Source organism: Globicephala melas, chromosome X (genome assembly GCF_963455315.2).
Source record: "Globicephala melas chromosome X, mGloMel1.2, whole genome shotgun sequence".
Taxonomy (NCBI): domain Eukaryota; kingdom Metazoa; phylum Chordata; class Mammalia; order Artiodactyla; family Delphinidae; genus Globicephala; species Globicephala melas.
The window spans coordinates 16585653-16609890 of record NC_083335.1 but is presented as its reverse complement, the minus strand read 5'-3'; the positions used below and the strand labels follow the sequence as shown (position 1 = coordinate 16609890).

General features: G+C 43.4%; 1 protein-coding gene across 8 annotated transcripts in view; it reads left to right on the top strand.

The window, feature by feature from the left end:
- Positions 1-361: 361 nt before the first annotated feature.
- ARHGEF6 (Rac/Cdc42 guanine nucleotide exchange factor 6) overlaps positions 362-24238 on the top strand; it is a 165898-nt gene continuing 142021 nt past the window's right edge. For 6 of the 8 annotated variants that reach the window (XM_060292531.1, XM_030845013.3, XM_070044698.1 and 3 more), the window contains exons 1-2: positions 362-541; positions 1888-1971. In XM_060292531.1, the coding sequence (XP_060148514.1) occupies positions 377-541; positions 1888-1971 (249 nt within the window). In that variant the 5' untranslated portion in view covers positions 362-376. Of the gene's footprint in view, positions 542-1887; positions 1972-10905; positions 10941-11444; positions 12074-24238 lie in introns of those variants that run through there. The other 2 variants (XM_030845015.3, XM_030845016.3) reach the window with 2 other exon arrangements.

Genomic DNA, 24238 nt, shown 5'->3' with positions numbered 1-24238 from the left:
TACAGCTCCTTGCACCCGTTGGTTTTTTTTGTGTGTGTGTGTGTGTGTGTGTGTGTGTGTATGTATTTCTTCTTCTTCTTTTTTAATCCCAATGAATTTGTTTTGCAGATTTTGAAAAAGAAACCCAGTGTTATCCAGGACTCTTTTTCCCCCCATTCATTCTATTTCCACATCTCTGAGTGTGAGCTCTGTGGTTTTCAAATCCCATCATTGGAGTGGCTTCCACCGTTGTCTAAGAAAAGTTCTTTTAGAGCTTTGCGCTGCAAGCACGAGAAGAGAACTCATAAAAAGGAAGACAACAGCAGATGCAATCGCGGATGTGGCTTAGTCCTTGCAGCTGCCCCAGAGAGCTGTTCGGAGTGTACAGTCCTCAGTAATGAATCCAGAAGAACGCATCGTGACATGGCTTATATCTTTGGGAGTATTAGATTCCCCCAAAAAGACCATCTGTGATCCGGAGGAGTTCTTGAAGTCCTCGCTGAAAAATGGGGTAGTGCTATGCAAACTGATCAACAGACTTAGGCCTGGCTCTATAGAAAAGGTAAGGGAAATTTGCAGTATCTTTGGGGTTGCTTACCACAAGAGAGCAGCAATAATGTCACTCTGGAGATTTTCGATTGCCTGGGTCACAGGACGCTCCTACTTTAATCTCTTTCTAAGACTTCGACTTTCTTTCTGTTTTTGTAGTTGGAAAAAGTCGGAAAATGAAATGTTATCCTTTAGTAATTGGCCACCGAAGATTAGTACAGTAAAAACCTGTTACACCACTGGTGCGAGGGACAAGGAGAACACCCATGTCACGAGCTTGCTCTGTCATAGAGATGCATGTTACACCTCCCTGTGTACTGAGGACATGTTTTGAACTTGGGGTGCATGTGAGTCTGAGGAAAAATGGGATGATTTATAAGAGATACAGATGGTGTTTATTGACGGTATGACTAAATTCAGTGTAGATTTTCTTCACAAAGAAATAAAATATCCATTGAAAGAAAGAAAGGCTATTTAGCAACCAGGAGAAATAATCCAAAATGTTACAACACATTCTGTTAAAACAATAGAAACCAAATATATGTTTCAAATGCAACGTGTGTTCAAAGTGAAACTAACCTTACTCTCTTTTAAAAATCCAAAATTGTGAATGTTGGAAACCCATGGTCACGAGGATGTGATTTAAAAAGTGGGCACTGGGACTTCCCTGGTGGTCCAGCGGTTAAGACTCCACGCTCCCAATGCAGGGGGCCTGGGTTCAATCCCTGGTCGGGGAACTAGATCCCACATGCCGTAACTAAAGATTCCTCATGCCGCAGCTAAGACCTGACGCGGCCAAAAAAAAACCAAAAAAAAAGTGGGCACTTTAAGTAAGTTTAAAGGTGGAGCCCTACTATTATTTTCTTAAGGTCAGCAGGGAATGTGAGGCTGAGTACAGTTCTTTTGCTTATAATTTCTCAAACTTGAAAAACAGTGATAAAATGGTGGGAAAATGTTGAGAAATGTGATCAAATGTGGAGAACAGTGAAGGGGAAAATATACTTTTTAATAAATTATCATGAGGAGGAGGGAGGGTGGTAATAGGTTGGAAGCAGGAACCAGGATCAGAAAACTTTCAGGGTCTCTCTAATTTGCTATTACTACACTTTGGCAGAAAGCATGAGAAAAAGTTTGTAAGTAGAGACGGCTTGGGACTAAGGGTTTCGTGACATTTGAAACAAGACCGACCGTTTAGATTTTTGCATCACTTCCTTCAGTGGTTAATTTCTCTTCCTGGATTGACAGCAATGTTGGCCCCGCCTTAAAAAGCCTACCTTATCTACTTATCAGTGAGCGATGCAATGATGTGACCCACATGTGATGACAGTCTCCAAGTGACATTTGACTCTGTTTCCCTAGTACTGTCTGGAGCCCCAAACTGAAGCTGACTGCACCAACAACATCAATGACTTCCTGAAAGGATGTGCAGCCCTTCAAGTGGAGGTAAGCCCACCCAGGTTGCCTTCCTCGTGGTCATCGTTTTTCACTCTGCTAATGAAGATGGTGTTGTAGTAAAAGTACTTGGTTTATTTTCACTGTGAAACAGAGGAAGCATTTTATGGAAACCATGGTTAAGATTGGTGGTCCCCAGTCGTGGCTTGCTAGTTTGTCTTTTCCAGAAACCAATTCCAAAACAAAACAAAATAAAAATTCAAAATATGTACCTTCTGGACTTCCCTGGTGGTCCAGTTGTTGAGACTCTGCGCTTCCCCTGCAGGGTGAAAGGGTTCGATCCTTGGTCAGGGAACTAATATCCTGCATGCCACCAAAAAAAAAAAAAAAAAAGAAAAGAAAAGAAAAAGAGAGCAAAATATGTTACCTTTTATCCTACTGTATAGCACAGAGGACTATATTCCATATCCTGTGATAAAACATAATGGAAAAGAATATAAAAAAGAATGTATGGATATGTATAACTGAATCACTTTGCTGTACAGCAGAAATTAACACAACATTGTAAAGCAACTATACTTCAATTAAAAACAAAACAAAAAACAAAACCAAAATATGGTACCTTTAAAAAATAGCACCCAAGCCCTGAAAGCAGGCTTCCGGTGCCAGAGCTTGTATGGTGTGAGTCCCTACTTAAGTGGAGCCCAAAGCAGGCCACTGGCTGCTGCAGAGGGTTACTGTAATCCCCCTGAGTTGGGAAGAGTGGAAAACTTATTGTCACTTTTTCCCACTAACACTTTAGTAGAACAGAGGCCTTGAAAGAACCTGGCCCTGAGGTAGAAATTGTAAATTAAGTTACGTTGCATTCTTTTACGTTATGTGGATCCTTACAGTAAGTATAGGGGGTGTTGCTGAAAAGGAGGTGATACTTTCGCCTGTGTGTCAAATTATTTAATGTCTCTGTGCCTCAGTGTTTCTATCTGTAAAATGGACACAATAATAGCTACCTTATGGGGTTGTGGTAAGGATCAAATGAGATACTGCATAATAATTTAGAGCTAAGACCTCCAACCTCCAAAGATCTATGAAGTAATGTATGTAGAATGCTCAGCACAGGATCAAGGACATAAGAAGTGTAGATGTGCATTAGTAGTATTACTTGTGGAGAAGCATTAGTAGTGGTTTGAGCCTGGATTCGGACATTAGACTGCTCAGGTTCAAATCTCAGTTTTCTCCCACTAGTAGGTTTATGACGTTGGGCATATTACTTTACTATGCCTCTCTGCCTCAGTCTCCCCACCTGTAAAATGGGAAGAATAGCAGCTCCTGTCTCATAGGATTGGTGTGAGATTTCAATGAATCTGTGTCCCGGAAGAGTGCGTGTTACATAGTAAGTCTTCTCCAAGTGTTAGCTATTAGTAGTAGTAGTACAAGTACCTTTGCCCCAGATAAATTTTGCTTCCTTCAGAATTTTTCCTAAAGTTAGCCATAGCATCAAGCTATGCTTGTCTCTGAATATTTTATTCCGGATTTCCCTATTGCCAAATTTTAGCACTCTGTGTGTGTGTGTTTGTGCATGGGCACATGAGTGTGTATGGCTTTTGAGGTAGGTGTAACCTACTCTATATCCCTTATGGAATCATGTCTGCTATGAGCAGATCATGGTATTTTCTTTTTTATTTGATAAATAAAAACATGGTGAGGTTGCCAGTGATTTATGCACTCTGAAGCTGTCAGAAGGTATACCGAGCTTATTTGTGGTTCTAAGAATACTAGATGATACAGAAACACCTCCTGGGGGACTTCCCAGGTGGCGCAGTGGTTAAGAATCCACCTGCAAATGCAGGGGACACGGGTTCGAGCCCTGGTCCAGGAAGACCCCACATGCCGTGGAGAAACTAAGCCCGTGCTCCACAACTACTGAGCCTGCGCTCTGGAGCCCGCGAGCGACAACTACTGAGCCCGTGAGCCGCAACTACTGAAGCCCGTGCGCCTAGAGCCCATGCTCCGCAACAAGAGAAGCCACTGCAATGAGAAGCCCACGCACTGCAATGGAGAGTAGCCCCCGCTCTCTGCAACTAGAGAAAGCCCGCGCGTAGCAACGAAGACCCAACACAGTCAAAAATAAATAAATAAATAAATAAATTTTAAAAAAAGAAAAAAAGGAACACCTCCTGGGTCTGGCATTGTTGGAGAATGAGTCATTTCACATAAGTGGATTTTTCTGATAACTAATGCTTACTCCATTAATTTTTAGCCACTTTGGATACAAATCTTTCTAAAAAAGTATAACATAATTTTCATTTCTTACATGAAAGGCACCAGGCATATTTTGATTTCTTTTTGATAATTCAGGCTGGCCTGAGCATCAGATGAATATTGTAAGGAGGCAACATCTGGCATCATGGTTAAGCACATACCTTCTCTAGTTTGACAGACTTGGGTCAGAGTCTTGACTCTGACTGTGTGACTCTGGGAAAAGTTACTTGGCCTCTCTCTGCTCCAGTTTCCTCATCTGTGTAATGGAGACATTAGTAATATCTACTGCATAGGATTGTTTTAAAGATCAAATGAAATAATGCACTTAGAACACACTTCATATGTCACTGCACATAAGACACGCATAATAGCTGCTCATACTCTTATTACTAGGTAGTTTTGTACACAAAATTATGCCTGTAAAAAAAAAAAAAGCAAAATTATGTCTGTAAGGGGTGTATAGCAGCCATACCAAGGCACTCCTAGGACCCCGAGGGAAGCCTAATAAAATCAGCACATAAGGAATGAGACTGAAAGCAAAGCTGGGGTGTACTCAAGCAGCCAAGAATACTGACCATCCAGTCTCAAGCTCCCAAGTAGCTAGGGAGACAGACATCAACATAAATATTTGCAAACTTAAAAAAATTAATTATTTAAAAATTGAATATATTTGACATACAACATGGTGTAAATTTAAGGTGTACAATGTGTTACTTTGATAGATTTATATATTGTAATATAACTGCCGTTGTAGCTCACATCACCTAAATATAGTACAATATTGTTCTCTGTGTTCACTACAGCGGGCATTAGAGCACTACGGCATATTTGCTACTCCTTGCAAGTTGGTACCCTTAAACAACGTCACTTTTCATACCCTACCCCCACCCCTTGGTAACCACCATTTGACTCTGTTTTTTTATGTTTGACTTTTTTAGATTCCACATATAAGTGAGACCATACAGTATTTTTCTTTCTCTGTCTGACTTATCTCACTTAGCATAATGTGCTCCAGTTCCATCCCTATTGTCGCAAATGGCAGAATGTCCTCCTTTCTTATGGCTGAATAACAGTCCATTGTGTGTATATGCCACATCTTTTTTTATCCATTCACCCACTGATGGGTATTTAGATTGTTTCCGTATCTTGTCACTTTAGAGTATCTCTCAGACAGTGCCTAGTATAGGGCATGCTGAATACTTTTTTGTTGACGCTATAAAACTGTTAATGTATGAAAAGCAAGAAGAGCAGGGCTTGATTATTGCCAAGAACACACTATTATTTATATAAAAAAGAGTGGCAGCTTGAAATGGTCAATTTGGAAATGTAGAAAAATGAAGCTGGAGATGCAGCAGAACACTGACAATTTGAGTGTTGGTTGTGGGGCACAGTGACCACATGAAAGAGCTGTTGCCTTCTGACCCTCTGGGTGGCCAGTTGGCCTCTGCAAGTGACCTCCATCTTTGTGTTCTCATATGGCTACAGTGTCCTAGGGTCTCTAGGGGATCACACAGCTAGCAACTAGTCAGGGAAGTCTGCTGAGACACCTAGGAGACAAAGGTATCTCTGAAGCACCTCCCAGACTTTGATAGTTTCTCTTTTTTTCTAATATTTCCCCTTTTTCTTTTTTTTAATTTAATTTAATTTTTAAAAATTATTTTTTATTGAATGAAAAATCCTTTAAATTCTATAGTGCTTTACAAATTTCAAAAGTTTCACACACATGATTTCATATAATCCCATAATAACCTCTTTTTTTCCCCTCTACCCCTATATTGCCCCTCCCACCTTCCCTCTCCCCACAGGTAACCACTAGCTTGTTCTCTATATCTGTGAGTCTGCTTTTTTTTGGTTTTATTCACTAGTTTGTTGTATTTTTTAGATTCCACATCTAAGTGATATAATACAGTATTTGTCTTTCTCTGTCTGGCTTATTTCACTTAGCATAATGCCAAGTCCATCCATGTTGCTGCATATGGTAAAATTTTCTTCTTTTTATGGCTGAGTGGTATTCCATTTTGTGTGTGTGTGTGTGTGTGTGTGTGTGTGTGTATCACATATTCTTTATCCATTCATCTGTTGATGGACACTTAGGTTGCTTCCATACCTTGGCAATTGTAAACAATGCTGCTATGAACATTGGGGTGCATGTATCTTTTCGAATTCGTGTTTTTGCTTTTTTTGGTTATATACCCAGGAGTGGAATTGCTGGGTCACATGGTAGTTCTATTTTTAGAGAAACCTCCATACTGTTTTCTACATTTCTACAAACCTACAAACTTAATATACAAACCTACAAACCTAACATACACCTAATATACAAACCTACAAACCTAATCTACAAACCTAATATATAATGTTTTCTACATTTTCTACATTTCTACAAAACTCTATTTTTGAGAAACCTCCATACTGTTTTCCACAGTGACTGCACCAATTTATTTATTTGTTTGTTTATTTATTTATTTATTTTAAATGTATTAATTGGCTGCATTGGGTCTTTGTTGCTGCGCATGGGCTTTACTTGCGGTGAGCGGGGGCTACTCTTTGTTGCGGTGCGCGGGTTTCTCATTGCGGTGGCTACTGTTGTTGTGGAGCGTGGGCTCTAGGGCACGTGGACTTCATTAGTTGTGGCACACAGGCTCAGTAGTTGTGGTGCACGGGCTTAGTTACTCCGCGGCATGTGGGATCTTCCCAGACCAGGGCTCGAACCCATGTCCCCTGCATTGGCAGGCGGATTCTTAACCACTGCACCATCAGGGAAGCCCTGCACCAATTTATATTCCCACCAACAGTGTAGGAAGGTTCCCTTTTCTCCACAACCTCCCCAACATTTGTTATCTGTGTTCTTTTTCGTGATAGCCATTCTGACAGGTGTGAGGTGATATCTCATTGTGTTTTTTTTTTTTTTTTTTTTTTTTTTTTGCGGTACGCGGGCCTCTCACTGTTGTGGCCTCTCCCGCTGCGGAGCACAGGCTCCGGATGCGCAGGCTCAGCGGCCATGGCTCACAGGCCCAGCCGCTCCGCAGCATGTGGGATCTTCCCGGACCGGGGCATGAACCCGTGTCCCCTGCATCGGCAGGTGGACTCTCAACCACTGCGCCACCAGGGAAGCCCCTCATTGTGGTTTTGATTTGCATTTCCCTGATGATTAGTGCGATGTTGAGCATCTTTTCATGTGCCTGTTGGCCATCTGCATTTCCTCTTTGGAAAAATGTCTATTCAGGTCTTCTGCCTAGTTTTTAATTTGGTTGTCTGTTTTTTCGATGTTGAGTTGTATGAGCTGTTTATATATGTTGGATATTAACTCCTTATTGGTCATATCATTTGCAAATATTTTCTCCCATTCAGTAGGTTGTCTTTTCATTTTGTCAATGGTTTCCTTTGCTGTACAAAAGCTTTTAAGTTTGATTAGGTCCCATTTGTTTATTTTTGTTTTTATTTCCTTTGCTTTAGCAGAAGGATCCAGAAAAATATTGCTGTGATTTATGTCCAAGAGTGTTATGCCTATGTTTTCCTCTAGGAGTGTTATAGTATCCAACCTTTAATCCATTTTGAGTTTATTTTTGTGTATGGTGTTAGAGAATATGCTAATTTCATTCTTTTACAAGTAGCTGTCCAGTTTTCCCAGCACCACTTATTGAAGAGACTGTCTTTTCTCCATTGTATATTCTTGCCGCCTTTGTCATTGGTTAATTGACCATAAGTGTGTGGGTTTTTTTCTGGGCTCTCTATTCTGTTACATTGATCAATGTGTCTGTTTTGTGCTAGTACCATACTCTTTTGATTACTGTAGCTTTGTAGTATAGTCTGAAGTCAGGGAGCATAATTCCTCCAGCTCTGGTCTTCTTTCTCAAGATTTTTTTGGCTATTTGGGGTCTTTTGTGTTTCCACACAAATTTTAAAATTATTTGTTCTAGTCCTGTAAAAAATGCCATTGGTATTTTGATGACAGTATCTTTTGAAACACGAAGTTTTAAAATTTTGATGAAGTCAAATTCATCTTTTTTTCTTTGTTGCTTGTGTTTTGGATGTCATAGCTAAGAAAACCATTGCCTGGTGCAAGGTCATGAAGATTTACCCCTACATTTTCGTCTAAGAGTGTTCAAGTTTTACTCTTACATTTAGTTATTTGATCCATTTTGAGTTAGTTTTTGCGTATGGTGTGAAATAGGTGTCCAAATTCATTCTTTTGCATGTGGATATCCAGTTGTCTTAACACCATTTGTTGAAAAGACTATTCTTTCCCCCACTGAATTGCTTAATGTAGCTGTGTAGTAAGTTTTCAAATCAGAAAGCATGAGCCCTCCAACGTTGTTCTTCATTTTCAAAATAATTTTGGCTATTCTGGATCCCTTGTGTGCCCGTATAGATTTTAGGATAAGTCTGTCCATTTCTGCAAAAAAGCCAGCTGGAATTTTAATAAGGATTGTGTTCAGTCTGTATATTACTTTGGGGAATATTGCCATCTGAACAATATTAAGTCTTCTGATCCATAAACACAGGATGTCTTTCCATTGATTTAGGTCTTTAAAATTTCATTCAACAATGTTTTGTAATTTTCAGTGTACACACCTTATATCTCCTTGGTCCAATTTATTCCAAAGTATTTTATTCCTTTTGATACTACTACAAATATAATTTTTTTCTTAATTTCATATTTGGGTTGTTCATTGCAAGTGCATAGAAATACAGTTGATTTTTGTATATTGATCTTGTGTCCTTCAACTTGTTCATTAGTTCTAATAGTTTATTGGATTCCGTGTGATTTTCTTGTACAAAATCATGTCATCTGTGCACAGAGATACTTTTGCTTCTTCCTTTCCAATCTGGATGCCTTTTATTTCATTTTCTTGACTAATATGCCTGGCTGAAACCTTCTATACAGTGTTGAATGGAAGTGATGAGAGTGGACAGCCTAGTCTTGTTTTTGATCTTAGGGGGAAGCTTTCAATTTTTCACCATTAAGCATCATGATAGTTGTGGGTTTTCAATGCTCTTTATCAGGTTGAAGGTGTTCCCTTCTATTCCTAGGTTTTGAGTGTTTTTATCACGAAAGGGTGCCAGATTTTGTCAAATGCTTTTTCTGCATCTGTTAAGATGACCACTGATTTTGTCCTTTATTGTACTGCTATGTTGTGTTACACTGATTAATTTTCATCTGTTAAATCAATCTTGCATTCCTGGGATAAATACCAGTGGATCATGTTGTATGTGCACATAGAGGTTTGTGCACATCTGTCATTATTCTTGTTGCATCTTTCTTCATAGAAATGGAATTACTGTGTGAAAATTTGATACTCTCAAATTCCTCTACAAAAATGCTGAAGTTATACTCTTACCAATAGTGTAGAAAGTGCCTTCCTCATGTCCCTGGTGGCCCTGGATATTACTTATCTTCAATGTTTGCTAAAACGTTGGGTGAAAATGGTATTTCATTTATTGCTATAATTTGACTTCCATGATTCCTAGTGAGTTTGGATATCTCTCATGCCTTTATAGTTCATTTGTATTTCCTTTTCTGCAAAACAAATACATCTTTCTTATTTATTTATTTACAGAATGGAGGGGGCAGGGAGGACACTCAGGCCTCAAGAGAAAATCTTCCAGAACATATGGAAGAATCCTCATGTCTAGGTAGTGTGTCGCTAATGTGACCAGGAAGCCCCTTGACAGCACTGTCCTAGCAATGCTAGTTTTGTCTTTGTTCTGCGCTTGAACTTGGCGGGAATCAGGGACAGATACAGTTCTTGCGATCATTTGAGAGTGGCCAGGGTGCTACCTCTCTGATTGCATGGTCCTGGCTACAGCCCCAGGAAGGACTGGTGTGTCTCAGCTCTAGTCCTCTGGTTTTCCTTTCAGCCAGCCTTTCTCCCTGCCTCATCCCCAACAGGTACTTCTGCTTTGTCACCTGCCACCCTTATGACCCGCATATTGCCAGGGATACCCTACCCTCTCCTATTCTGCTCCTGGGCCAACCCTACTTTGTAAAAAAGATGTTTTGTTCATGAAGGATATCATTGAATGTACATGAGGCTCAGTTAGTGCTTCTGTCTCTCTTTCTCCCTCCTTCTCTCTGTCTCTCTCATCAGCTGGTATCAGTATGGCTTTTTCTTTGCCCCCTCCTGTCTCCGTCTCACTGCCTCCGTCTCACTGCCTCCTGTCTGCCTTGTCACTGGAACAGCAGGGGCGCCCTCCCCAAAGTGGGGCCTGTGGGATGGACGATCTGCCGTTTCCCAGGGGCTGCTCTCCTCATGAGTCAAGGCGAAATCTCCGGTAAGAGAGCTCCGGCTCTAGGAGAGCAAAGCCTTCCTGGAGCCAAGTGCCTGGACTGAGGCAGAAGGCCAGGCAACAAAGCAGTAGCTGCAGTGGGTAGCAGCAGACCTTCCTTCAGACCCTGAACCTGCCACCTTCTTTCGGAGAAGTCACAGTCCCCTTCCCTCGGCCTCGGTTGACTCATCTGTAAAATGAAGAGACAGGAGTAGTGATTGGTAATGTCTCACTGTTGGACACTGTTTTTAACTGGCCCGTTTCCATCAGTTTCCGCTGGGGAAAGCCTTGTATATTTAGCCGCTCAGTTTGAGCTAGTGGGAAGACTAAAGAGGATTTTGTAAGTTGTTGGTCTTTTTTTTTTTCTTTCTGTTGAGCCAATCTGACACTCCTACTGGAATTGCCGTGAGTTACATCAAATGACACCCATGACTGGCCATCCTAATCTACCGACTGCATTGTATTTCTGTAAAAACTGGACTTCAAGTAAGGTCGGAAATATTTCCCATCTATCACGAACCTTTTCATTCTCCATCAAAGAGACGATCTGATGTGGGGCCTGTTATCCGAGAGTCCGGGAAGGGCAGCCAGGACAGCTGGGGGAAAGGAGGGATGTGGAGGGCCGCTGGAGAGCGCTTCCTTGCTGGGGTGTCTCAGCGGCTCACCAAAGAGCTTGGGGGGTCCGAACTGCGTCGGGGGCTGGAGGAGGAAGCGGGCCACCAGGCAGGGCTGCTCTGTGAGGCCGGGATTCCCACCCGAGGCTCTGGCAGAGGCCCGCTACAGGCCAGGCGGCGGCAGCCCGGGGCTCGGGGCCGAACTGGGCGGCAGCAGCATGCGCAGTGTGGCCGCCGCTGCTCCGCGGTTTCTGCTGCTGCCACAGCTACCCGGGCGGCGGCGGCGGCAGCGGCGGCGGCGGCGGCGGCGGCTCTACCCTGCGCCGCTGTCACTTCCAGTTCCTACTTCGGCGATCCAGGTCCGGGTCACTGCTTCCACGCCGCTGGCCCGGTCCCTCCAGGCCGCTTTCCCTCCCGAGCTCTGGGCGCCGCGCTGGAGGGGGCCAGCGAGGTACTGAGAGCAGGGTCCGGAGCGGCCGCGAAGGCGGCTTCCCAGGGCAGCCGCTGCCCGTCCGCCGCTGCCCCTCGCGCCCTCGACCGGCTCGCCGCCAGCGCACCCAGCGGGGCGCGTCTCCCGCACCCAGCTTTCCGCCCTCCCAGCGGCCCCGCCGCTCTGGAAACAAGAACTTGAGGGCAAGAATCTGCCTTCCCTTTATATTAAAAAAAAGGGTGGCATTAAAAAAAATCCCCGGACTGGAGAGGTTGCGGGCGCTGCACGGAGTTTGGAGACGGGCGCCCCCTCCTCGCCCGCGTCCAGGAGCAAAGTTGCAGCCGCCCCTCCCCGCCCCGGAGAGCCGAGCCCAGCTCTCCAGTTTCGCCCTGGTGGCGGCCGCGCTCGGGGCAGGGTCCCAGCTCCGGCCGGGTGGAACTGTTCCCGCAGCCTTGGCACGGGCTCGGCCGCCCGCTCGCCGGCCCCGTGACTCGGGAGGGCGAGCGGCTTCCCGGAGGCGGCGGCGGCGCGGCTGGACCGAGCGAGCAACCGGAGGAGCAGCGGGCAGCGGCCGAGCCAGGTGACCTGCCCCGGGGCGAGGGCGTCAGGGGAAGGGAAGCGCGCGAGGGCCTGGGGTGGGGGCGAAGGACCCCGGTTGGAGAGGAGCCGCCTTTCCTCCCCGGGCCGTGGCCGCGGGGTCCGTCCTCCGCCAGGGCCTCGCGGGGCTCTGAGCTCCGGGGTGCGGGGAGCGGGGGCGGGGGCCGCGGGCGGAGAGCTGGGAAGCGCCAAACTTAGGGGCGAGTTGTCCGCCTCTGGCCGCGAGCTTTGCATCAGACCGGATTCCTTCTTTCCCCCGGAACCAGGGCGGTAGTCAACAGTACTATTTTTTTGATACTAACTTGACCTCCCCCCACCCCTCAACCCCCGGCATCTGTACATTTGGGGGTATTTTCGGTGTTGAGTACACAGGTCTGTCGCAGGAATGGTCTGTGGATGGGGAAAGTCCTGTATCTCCAAGGTGTTCAACGTGCCTGTGGTTAATTTCGAGTTTTCATTTTCCAGTCATTTAGGAACCCAACAGGTATGTGAGCGATTTCGTTTCTTAGCTCTAGAGTGGAGAGCCCTTAAGTTTATCTCTGTCTCTTCGAGAATCTTATATATTTACATTTGGTTTGATATTGTTTTTGAATCTAGGGGTGACTCACATGATTTTTTTTTCTTTTCTTAATGCGTAGTGGGAGTAAAAATAGAGTCCTAAGGGAATATATTTTTCTATGCAACTATGTATATTTTTGTCAAGAAAAGCTTCACATAAACCAAAAACCATTACAGAATAGGAGACAACTTTTAAGGCAAGATTCTAAGGTCCAAACTGCTTTTCTAACTTATATTTGCCTGGGAACCCCACAATTTGTCCTTGAACTTCCTGTCTTAATTTTTGACATTGACCATGGTAAGAGGAGCTCGGATGACATCATTTGCTCGAGCCACAGTTCTGGTGTTCCGTGACTGAGAGCGCCTGTCTCCAAAACGTAAGGCCTGGGCTTGCCCTTGTACTTCAGCTGAGGCATTTCCAAGGATTTCTCTTAAGCAAAGTATTATGCTACATGCCAGGCAGTGCTGCAGTCTCTTCTTACATAAGCGAGCTTCAGGCTGGTGGAGTCTCTGCGTACACTTGGAGCAGTTAATATCAGAGAGTTCTCAGTCTTGGGGAGGGAGGGTGGTGGTTGGTGATTGGAGTTTGGAAAAAAGTAAATTTCCAGTCTTGCCTTTCTTTGCTGCTTCAGTTTTTGGAAAGCTTTCTACTTATCTTATCTGAAACTCACTGTGCCCTTGTAAAGGCTGTAGGAGAGATGGCATTACTTTCATTGGCCAGAGAAACAGAAAAGTTTAGTGAAGCAAAGTCATACAGCTGACGGGTGGTATCATCAAAACTCTCACCTGAATCTCCTGCTCTCAGCCCAGGATTCTGTTTTGTTTGTTTGTTTTTACGAAAACATGACATTTTATACAAAAGTGTTTCATTTGGCACATTTCATGGATGGTATGCCTTCCAAGCTATTAATTTTTTCTATTCTTTTTGCCAACTCACATGGCTAGTGCTGTTCTTAGGAGTGAGGACAGGGACAAAGCTTTCCAAAGGAGAGTCTGTGGTTTGTATTTACCTACAGTCTGCCGCCCCTCCGTTCACTTTCCGGGGTAGCAGGTGCTGAACAGAGTGAGCGACCAGGGCCCAGAAATGTCCGACATTCGTTTGACATCACTAGCCCAAGTATAATATTACTTCAGTCTTTACAAAGAAACTCATTCAGGAGGGGAAATTGGAGAGCGTGAGTTTTGTTCGTTAACAGCAATCTGCTCATCACTGGAACTTAGACACGAAGGAGGAAAAGGAGTTGAGTACCTACCATTTCTCAAGCACCTACTATGTTCTAGGTACTGTGCTAGGTGCTTTAAGTATATTATTTTATTTAATCCTCACAACAATCCTGGGAGGGAGGGGATATTGTTCCCATTATACTGAGGTTTGGGGATGATGCAGACAAATGCCACACACTGCCAGTGCAAAATGGAGCCAGAATGTAATTGTTGACGTACCTTACTTCAGAACTTGTTCCCTTTGCTACGTGCCAGGCTATCCCCCCAGAGGAGCTGTTGATACATACAGGAACGCCTAACCTTGGTTTGCACACGTGGCTGCACATTAGAGCCACCTGGGGTGTTTTTTAAAAATACAAATGTTGGGATCTCCCCACACTGAGCTTTTGGGTTAATTGGTCTGCAGTGAGACCCAGGCCTTGGTATTTCTTGTTCTTTTTTTTAATGTTTAAATGAATTTTCTATTGCCATATAGCATGAATTCAGGAAACTGCACAAATCCTAAGTAGAGTTTGATGAATCCTTACAAACTGAACACATCTGTACAGTCAGCACACCGATTAAGAAACACACCATCATCAGCATTCAAAAGCCACCTGCCTTGTGCCCCTTCCCAGTCACTACCCCTCACCAGTGGGCACCACTGCCCTGACTTCTAAGACAATAGATTCCTTTTTTTCTGTCTTGTACTTTATATGGGTGGAATCATATAGTATGTATCTGTTTGTATAAGATTTCTCTCACTCAGGGTAATATTTGTACGAGTTCCCCATGTCATTCTTTCTTTTTTATTGCTAGTAGTATTCCACCATGTGGATGTCCGCTATTTTGTTTATCCATTCACCTGTTGATGGACATCTGGGTTGTTTCCAGTTTGGAGTTGCTATGAACAATGCTACTATGAATATTCCTGCGCATGTCTTCTGGTGCACATTTCTGCTGGGTTTATGCATAGGAATGGAACTGCTGGGCCATAGGGTGTGTATATGTTTGGCTTGAGTAAGTGCTGCCCCAAAGTTTTCTGAAGTTATTATTTGGTTTTGAAAGCTCCCCAGGTGATTCTAATGCACAGCCAGAGTCAACAACTATTTCCCTGGTTTATCTAGAGTTCAGCCATCTAGCAACCTCTAGTGTCTGCCCCCAAGCTGAGAACCTCCTCAGCATCGGATTGTCTAGGAAATCTCTGCTGGATTGGGCAGTTAGCGTCCATTTTCCCATAATCCCTTGTGCCCAGCTACCTTTTCGCTACCTGCCCACTCTCACCATGGTAATCTGTGGACACATTTCCGTCTCTACTAGCCTTGGAGCTTCTCAAAGGCAGGAACCAGAACTTGATCATATAACGCCAGCAATCAGTACAGAACGTGGCACATAGCAGGTGCTCAGTTAATGTTCATTAAATGAATGATTGCTAGAATGACTGAATGGTCGGGGAAGCTCCGGGCTGTAAAAGAGATGCCCCATCTTTGTCCTTAGACTTGTGCACTTTTATTCCTAGGAGACTGCCTCAGACCCTCACTCAGAGCCTAATTACTTTTATTTATTGAAGCCTGTTGGAATTATGGGTAATCTGGTTGCTCATCCCCATACTGGTTAGAAATAGCAAATTAGATTAAATGAGATAAGGTATGTGGAAGCACTTTGTAAACTGGAAAACAGCGTTTAAATAGAAAGTTGTGATAAAGGGAGAAGAGAAGTTGCACTAGATTAGACTTGCTGGCGATGGCAGAAAGAGTCTATATCTATGTGTAACATGGAAGCAATGAAATCAGCAGGAGACAAAAACTATAAAAAGCAGACTGCCAAACATAACCATCAGGGCCTTTTTGGTGTGGGATCAGGCAACCCAACACATGCTGTGTGGTCTAGTGGCCAGAATTTGTAACTTTCTCTGCCTTGGTCTGGGTCTGATTCCCGGTCAGGGAAGCTTTGTTCTTGAGAAGTAGTATAGTAGTACAGTGGCTAAGAGCTTGAGTCTTGGACTTGAACTAACCTGAGGTAGTCACTTATTAGGTATATGTAATATATATATAAAATATATATATTTTAAACTTTTGGCCGTGCCATGCGGCTTGCGGGATCTTAGCTCCCCGACCAGGGATAGAACCAGGGCCCTTGGCAGTGAAAGCACGGAGTCCTAACCACTGGACTGCCAGGGAATTCCCACACTGAGAATTTAGACGGGGATGAAACTTAAACCAGGAACAAAATATCCACCCATTTTGTTTCTCAGGTCTGTGCTTTATTTGGCAAAGATCGCTTGTTTTTGGAAAAACGTTTCTGGAAAATAAAGTCAAAGGTTAAAATCCCTACATATTTTCTAATTCTTAACATCCCTCTTCTGAAGACAAAATAAAGTTGACAGTTTCTGGGAATTTTAGATGAAGAGTGGTGGCGGGCTTGACCTCTCTTGTCATGGCGAACAGCAGAAATGTTCATCCTGTCAACATTATTAACCTCTTTCACTCACTAATTGAAGTGTTTTTTTTCTTTTTCCAGACTTGAAATTCTCAGTGCCTCACTTCATAGAAAATAATTTGAATTTAGATTAGAGGGTGTTGAAATGTATTTAAAATTATTTGTAGGTCATATTTACTGTGTTTACATATTTTATTTGGAAGACTGCATAAAGGCAGTTTAAATTTCAGTGATGTTATAGCCCAGTGATATCCATGGGACACAGACTGGAACCTGTGACTCTAATTTCTGACAATATATGTGTAATCTTAAGAGTTTCACGAACTGGTTATAAGAGATCCTATTAAGTCTCCAGCTTAATGTCTTGCTGTAGTTCTCAGTGCTTAGTGTGGCCAATTTTTAAGTGCTGAGAAGAATTTGTATATGGTTGCCTTTATGACAACTCAGGATTAGAAATATGTTTGGGGATCCAGTTCTAAAGAGGAAGTGGAGAAGACAAAGCAACAGAATTCTTCCGAGACTATGAATTATTCAGTTGTTAACCACAGTAACTTCTTTAGCTACCATTTTGTGTGCTAATAATAGAAACGGTTTGGACGGATTCCTCTTGGACTTGAAAAATCAGGAAAGCCTTTCACTCTTTTCTAGTCTATGCATAAACTAGGAGAATGTGTAAAAAGGATATTTTCAGTTTCTGTTGTTTACCTGGATGAAATAGTTGGTGTGTCTTTTAAAACAAATGCATTTGTTTTGTAATTACGATAGCTTGAAATTTAAAAATCCACCCCAGAGCAAGATGCTTCCTGATTTAGTTGAATTAAACAATTCAACAAATGGTTTTTTGTTTTTGGTTATGACTGACAAAAACTTTCCCCCTTGCTCCCAGGAAATAAGTAATAAACCTGTTGATTTGGGCATAGTCGAGGGGAGAAAATAAAAATCAATCGCCTCAGGCTTCCCTGGTGGCGCAGTGGTTGAGAGTCCGCCTGCCGATGCAGGGGACACGGGTTCGTGCCCCGGTCCGGGAAGATCCCACATGCCGCGGAGCGGCTGGGCCCGTGAGCCATGGCCGCTGAGCCTGCGCATCCGGAGGCTGTGCTCTGCAACGGGAGAGGCCACAACAGTGAGAGGCCTGCGTACCGCAAAAAAAAAAAAAAAAAAAAAAAAAAAAAAATCAGTTGCCTCTACAAAAACAAAACAAAAAGAAACAACCCCCCCCCCCCACGGTATGTAATACTTAAAAGGGAAAAATATAGTTTCTGAATTGGATTGAATGTATGCTGATAATACCAAAAGGAAGGCATTTTATTGCAAAATTTGATCAATTGAATCTTCCTGATGGGAGGTGTCAAAGTTATCTTGTTTTAAATCTAACTCAACTCTAATTTGTTTTTTTAAATTAAATTTATTTATTAATTAATTTATTTTTGGCTGCGTTGGTTCTTCGTTGCTGTGCGCGGGCTTTCTCTAGTTGCGGCGAGCAGGGGCTACTCTTCATTGCGGTGCGCGGACTTCTCATTGCGGTGGCTTCTCTCACTGCAGAGCACGGGCTCTAGGCACACGGGCTTCAGTATTGCAGCACGTGGGCTCAGTAGTTGTGGCTCACAGGCTCCAGATCACAGGCTCAGTAGTCGTGGCACACGCACGGGCTTAGTTGGTCCGCGGCATGTGGGATCTTCCCGGACTAGGGATCAAACCTGTGTCCCCTGCACTGGCAGACAGATTCTTAGCCATTGCACCACCAGGGAAACCCCTTTAATTTGGTTTTAATGTTGATTCTAATCCAGGCTGTTTCTGGGGGCAACAGAGCACAATACAGCCCTTTTTTCAAACCACACAATCTTGGCCACTCTCCCCTACTCCAGCCCCATTCTAATTTGGTCATACGTTATCACTGAGGCGACCCCCCCAGGATCAATCTGAGAGGTGAAGACATTGCCAGCACAACATGATGACCTTGGGGTTAGTACCAAAAGGAAGTACAAGGTCTGGCCTTTGAATTGCAAATGAAGAAGAGTGAGCGCACTTGCCTATTGCTTAGGGCCTTTGCTTACCTACGTTTTTAGAGGAAGTGTATGTCCACTCAGTCCAGAAGCTGCTCCATATCTGCATTGCCACTTCCTCTGTTGTCATCTGGAAGATGGACTTACAACACCAGACATCTGTCTAATTAGCTCCCCGCTTTGTCATACCCTGGCAAACTGGACCCTTCCACACAGAGGGGTGTGTGGGTTCAGAGATGTGGATCACCCCAGATGACATAATAGCCACGTGTCATTTTTATTGACTTCTTGGCAGAAGATTTACCTTCCTAACTTAGTTCTGCTTACAGAAAGAGAGTAAAATCCCAGCTTTATACTTTCTTGGGGACTTGAATATTATTACAGAGATCAGACATGTCAATTGAGGGATTGAATAGGGCAATAGGGAAGAGAAGGAATTAAATTAAGGTGGGAGGAAATGCAGCAGTTTGCAAAGCAGTGAGTGAAAGTGTTATAAGGACTTGTCTCACCCTAGACAATAACATACAGGTTTCCTCATGCTTTGGAAACACATGGACATTACTTTAAGAGGCATCTCGAAGGGGTCAAGCTCTTAACAGCTTTTATGAAGAGCCCGGCCTGTGAAGCAGGTCTCAACACTGAGGAACATTCTGTCTTGTAATTTGTCTGTTCTTCATGGCTAGGTTTCCAGCAAACTGGGGCTACTTACCAATAATTTCTGAGAAATGTATGCAAACCAAGAGAATGCGGTATTTTACTAACAAAAGAAATTTAGCCACTTCTTTGGAGAAATGTGTGTTGTGATAGGTGTAAACCAGCATTTTTACTGTAAAATGACCAGTTTGCATTATTTGATGATACGCTGGTATTTGGGGATGGATTGGGGAAAATCCTGATTGGGGATTAAAAAAATCATCTTCAAGCAAAGAGAACAGAATGAAAAACAACGTTTGACAGTTGGTATACTTGTGGGTGATTTTATTTGCTAGATTTTATATAGCATCCTTTTTATTTCTTATCTTAAAACAAATTTATGTATTAGTGCCTGGCATATACCAGGTGTTCAGTAAATATTTGTTGAATGGGTAATGAATTTTTAAAAATTTATTTTAGATAGATTGCATATCTAACAGTCTATATGTACATTATCAACAGCTGACTTTATTCATAGAAATGACTCTTTAGTGGATGAAAATAAGGCTAAAAAGAAAGCTGGGTCCTTCCTAATACAGTATTACTCACTTTCTTTATGTCAAGCTGGAGCACCTGTTTCATGTTTTTAAAAGTTAAAAAAAAAAAGAAAGGTATGAGAGATTAGGTGCCACAGTGTCATTTGGAAGACCTTCTCTGCCTTTCCAGTGCTCAGGTCTCTTCTTATTCCTTATGTTACCCGAACTCTCTCGATTTCACTGGGCTGTCCACGTGTGAGATTTGCACATCCAGGACTCCGTAACTTTGATTCTTCCAAATGATCCCAGGTAGTAACTTCACTTCCTTTGGGTGAGGTAAATGCTTTGCCAGCTTTCTTTGCTTCTCTCAATCATATTCTTCAAAAAGAAGCATCTATCTTCCCAAGTGATGGAAAATATATGAGGCCTGATTTATCAAGTTCTACCAGGAAAAAATTACCTTCTCCTGTCTTTCCTTCTGGGGAAGGTATGACCAAAGGACAGGTGTTTCTGGTGGAAGAAATAGCTGCTTAAGTTTTTGGTTGAAAGGAAAGAGGAATAATCAGCAAGTGCTTGTGCACTGTCTACATGGTGAGTACTGAGAATTGTGGAAAAAGGCAGCATGTGTATGGGAAATAGTGGAGTTTCGCAGCATGTAGAAGTGGATGGCTAGGTAGCCAAGCTTCCAGAATCTAGAGCATAATACAGAGTTGCGAGAAAGAGAAGCCCTTTGTGTACTGAGGTGTAGTGTTGGGGGAAGACCCCATGGAAGAGAGTGATGGAGGATGGGCTCCTAAGGACTGCTAGGATTCAGACGGTTGAGGGAACTTTTTCATAAGGAGAAGTGTGCATAGCAGAGAGAGGCACGGTGAAGGAAGCAAAGGATTCTGGGGCATACAAAGAGGTGATGATGAGAAACGATGGGCTTGCTAGTTGTGGGACCAGCTTGAGAAGGACTTTGAATGCTGGCTCGAAGAGCGTGGACTTGACCTTGTAGGCAGTTATAGGCTGGGTTACCTTAGGCTGAGAGACGTGAATTTTAACTGAAAGCACCATTCCTGATGGCTTGGCTATCTGAGCTCCCGAGCACCCACCTTCCTGTGTTTGGATGGTTTCCTAGGCACAGATCCTGTTTGGGGTCAGGTGGAGGAAAATTAATTAGTTAATTAATTAATTAGTTAATTAATTGGTTGATTGATGTCTGTTAGGCATTGATGGACATCTCTGAAAAGGGCAGGCTTGAAAAAGTGACTCACATAGAGACGTAAGCAAAGTGCGCCAAAAGTCTTTGCCGAATGAATGGTTGAAGGTGATCTTGAAGGAAAGAAAGTGGGAGAAACTTTGGTACAACATCCTTCCCACCCGGATTAGCTGGTGGAAGAGGGACTTCAGGTGTGTGATTCGTAGTCTTGCCAATTGCCTATCACCTCTCCTTACTTCTCGTGGGTTACTTTGCCGTGTTTTGCCACATCCCATGTGCCCTGCTGGGACTCAGAGCCTCTTTTAGAGCAAGGGATGAACAGGTGAATGTGGCTCTTAGTGGCTGTCATTTAAGCTATTTTACAATAAACAGTGAAAAAAAAAAAGATAGCCCAGCCCAGCCAAACAGTAACATCTCCCAGTTCTTTCCAGTGTCCCTTCTCTATAGTGCTCACATCATGGTGCTTTGGGAGGAGATTTAAAGGAACCTGTACTACCTGGGACACGCCAGTAATCGCATTGGCAGACGAGTTAATGAAATCCACCACCATGGAGTTTGAAGCATCTTTGGTCATGTCATGGTCACAGGGCTTCAGTTTGCAGATGAGCACAGGTGTATATTATTTTAGATAACAGATGTTTCCTGAAAAGTCACATGGAAATGGATTTTTTTCTTCCTTAATGATATTTCTTTTTGCCTTTACTATAATTTCGGCAATGCCTTTTCCTCAATTATAATTAATCACCAATTGGGGAGAGCTTCTAAACTTTCATTAACTCATCAAACATTTATCGAGCACCAACTATGTGACAGGCACTCTTCTAGACGTTGAGGATCCAGCCGTGAAAAAGGTTGGAAAGAACTGGCTTCGTGGGGCTTACATTCTAGGTGCAATTTATATTTAAGTTTCTCTGACAGTCCATTCCGTCAAGCCACCAATGAATGACTATTTATCGAGTGTCTCATGTGTTGAATGCTGGACCAGGGCTGAGGGACCCTTTGCACTGCAAACAGTTGGCTTTCCAATGGGAAAGCCAGGGCTAATCTTAACCCTCACAGAATAAATACAGAATATTACAGCATCTACCCAGACTGCAAGGCTGTAGCTGTTCAGAAGAAAGAGAGGTGAGGGTGAGTCAGTGGAGGACTTTAAGGAAGGCAGCGGATGAGACCGCTGGAGGAGGGGCTCCTGTGCTCATTGCCCTCCTCCCTCCCTCAGCTTTGGGTAGGGCTCATTTAACACCAGTCTCTCCTGTGCATGAAGTTGTCCCGAAGCAGCTGCTTCTGCTAGGTTCTCGGGCTCCAACCCTAAATCGCAGGAGGCTCCTAGGAAAACAGGGGCTGCAGGAACCCTATCTTCACAGGAGAGTCTCCTCCTTAACCGCCTGGACGGTTAAACAGTCAGGAACTGTCGGCTGTTACACTTTCTGAGCTTATTTTCATGGTCTTCACACGTGTCACTGGATTCATCACGGGGAGTTCCAAAATAAATAGTACTCGGAGTGTCTAGGGTATTTTTTTTCTTTTTAATTCCTCCTTTTTAAATTCCTCCTTTACGTGAAAGGACAAGGAAGAAATATAAGGATGAGGACGTTGATCTGGGACCCCATGTTCAGGCATTCTTCAGTATAAAAATGGATTATTTTCCAAATATTTGTTTTTAAGTTATTGTTAGGAACACAGAACACATTTTCCCATAGAAACAAGGTGCTACGTGGTGATTCTGTTTTCTGGCTGGCCCACAGCGGCTAGTTTAATAACTAATGTGGCTGAACTGTGGATGTCATAGAGACTAAGTGGCGCAGGTGACACTATGTCCCTTGGAAAATGTGTTCCTCATTCCAATTTTCACAACTAAGAAGTAAGTCCCCTTCTCCGACGTGGTGGTGGCTTGAGGCTTGGGAAGGACACCCCCAGCTCTGGTGCACAGATGCTCCAGCAGCTGGGGCATCACCCATCCGCCCGCATCCCTCAAAACTGGCAGCCAGTGTGGCTCTAGTGACAGAGGCACAGGAGGAGGGTCAGGGGGAGGGCCACAGCGGCCAGCGGGCTGAGAGGCAGCTGGTTCTAAGCCTCTGGCTTCCCACCCTTGGCTTGGCAAACGCTATTGACAAGAGAGATTTCATCTTTCACTTTCCTTCGTGCCTACTCTCTTTTCGGTGAGATTATCCAAAGCCAGTTGTTCTTTCTCTTTTTAATCCTGGGACCATCCCCACCAAGATGCCTGTATCATTCCTCATTCATTCGCCACTTTCCTCAACACTTGCTACTCAACTGAGGATAAATCTCTGTTGTGGAGAAAGCGGTTTTTGCCCTAGGTGAGTGCTAACAAGGAAGAATGGCGATCATAAGGTGGGATACGTTGATGTCAGTGATGCTGAGGAAGCCATCCCGGAGTGGATTTGGGGACTTCTCGATGAGGTGTGAGCAGTGACAATTACGCTCAGGTCTTTGCTCCTATTACAGGAGCTCTGGGGAGCTTGACTTCCTAGCTGTGGATGAGATGAGGTCCAAGTCATCTAGAAGCCCGTATTAATTATCTAAAGTGACTCTATATAAATCCACAGAGACAAAAGGACATAGATGGTCAAAGCTGTCCACAATTGCAGTTCGAGTCCCACGAGGCAGTGGTGGCAAGTTAAAGCCCGAATTTATATATAGGCCATTTAAAAAATGACATTTTGAGAGACATACCATGTTCTTGGATTGGAAGAATCAACATTGTGAAAATGACTCTACTACCCAAAGCAATCTACAGATTCAATGCAATCCCTATCAAACTACCACTGGCATTTTTCACAGAACTAGAAAAAAAAATTTCACAATTTGTATGGAAACACAAAAGACCCCGAACAGCCAAAGCAATCTTGAGAACGAAAAACGGAGCTGGAGGAATCAGGCTCCCTGACTTCAGACTATACTACAAAGCTACAGTAATCAAGACAGTATGGTACTGGCACAAAAACAGAAAGATAGATCAATGGAACAGGATAGAAAGCCCAGAGATAAACCCACGCACATATGGTCACTTTATCTTTGATAAAGGAGGCAGGAATGTACAGTGGAGAAAGGACAGGCTCTTCAATAAGTGGTGCTGGACAAACTGGACAGGTACATGTAAAAGTATGAGATTTGATCACTCCCTAACACCGTACACAAAAATAAGCTCAAAATGGATTAAAGACCTAAATGTAAGGCCAGAAACTATCAAACTCTTAGAGGAAAACATAGGCAGAACACTCTATGACATAAATCACAGTAAGATCCTTTTTGACCCACCTCCTAGAGAAATGGAAATAAAAACAAAAATAAACAAATGGGACCTAATGAAACTTCAAAGCTTTTGCACAGCAAAGGAAACCATAAACAAGATCAAAAGACAACCCTCAGAATGGGAGAAAATATTTGCAAATGAAGCAACTGACAAAGGATTAATCTCCAAAATTTACAAGCAGCTCATGCAGCTCAAAAACAAAAAACCAAACAACCCAATCCCAAAATGGGCAGAAGACCTAAATAGACACTTCTCCAAAGAAGATATACAGATTGCCAACAAACACATGAAAGAATGCTCA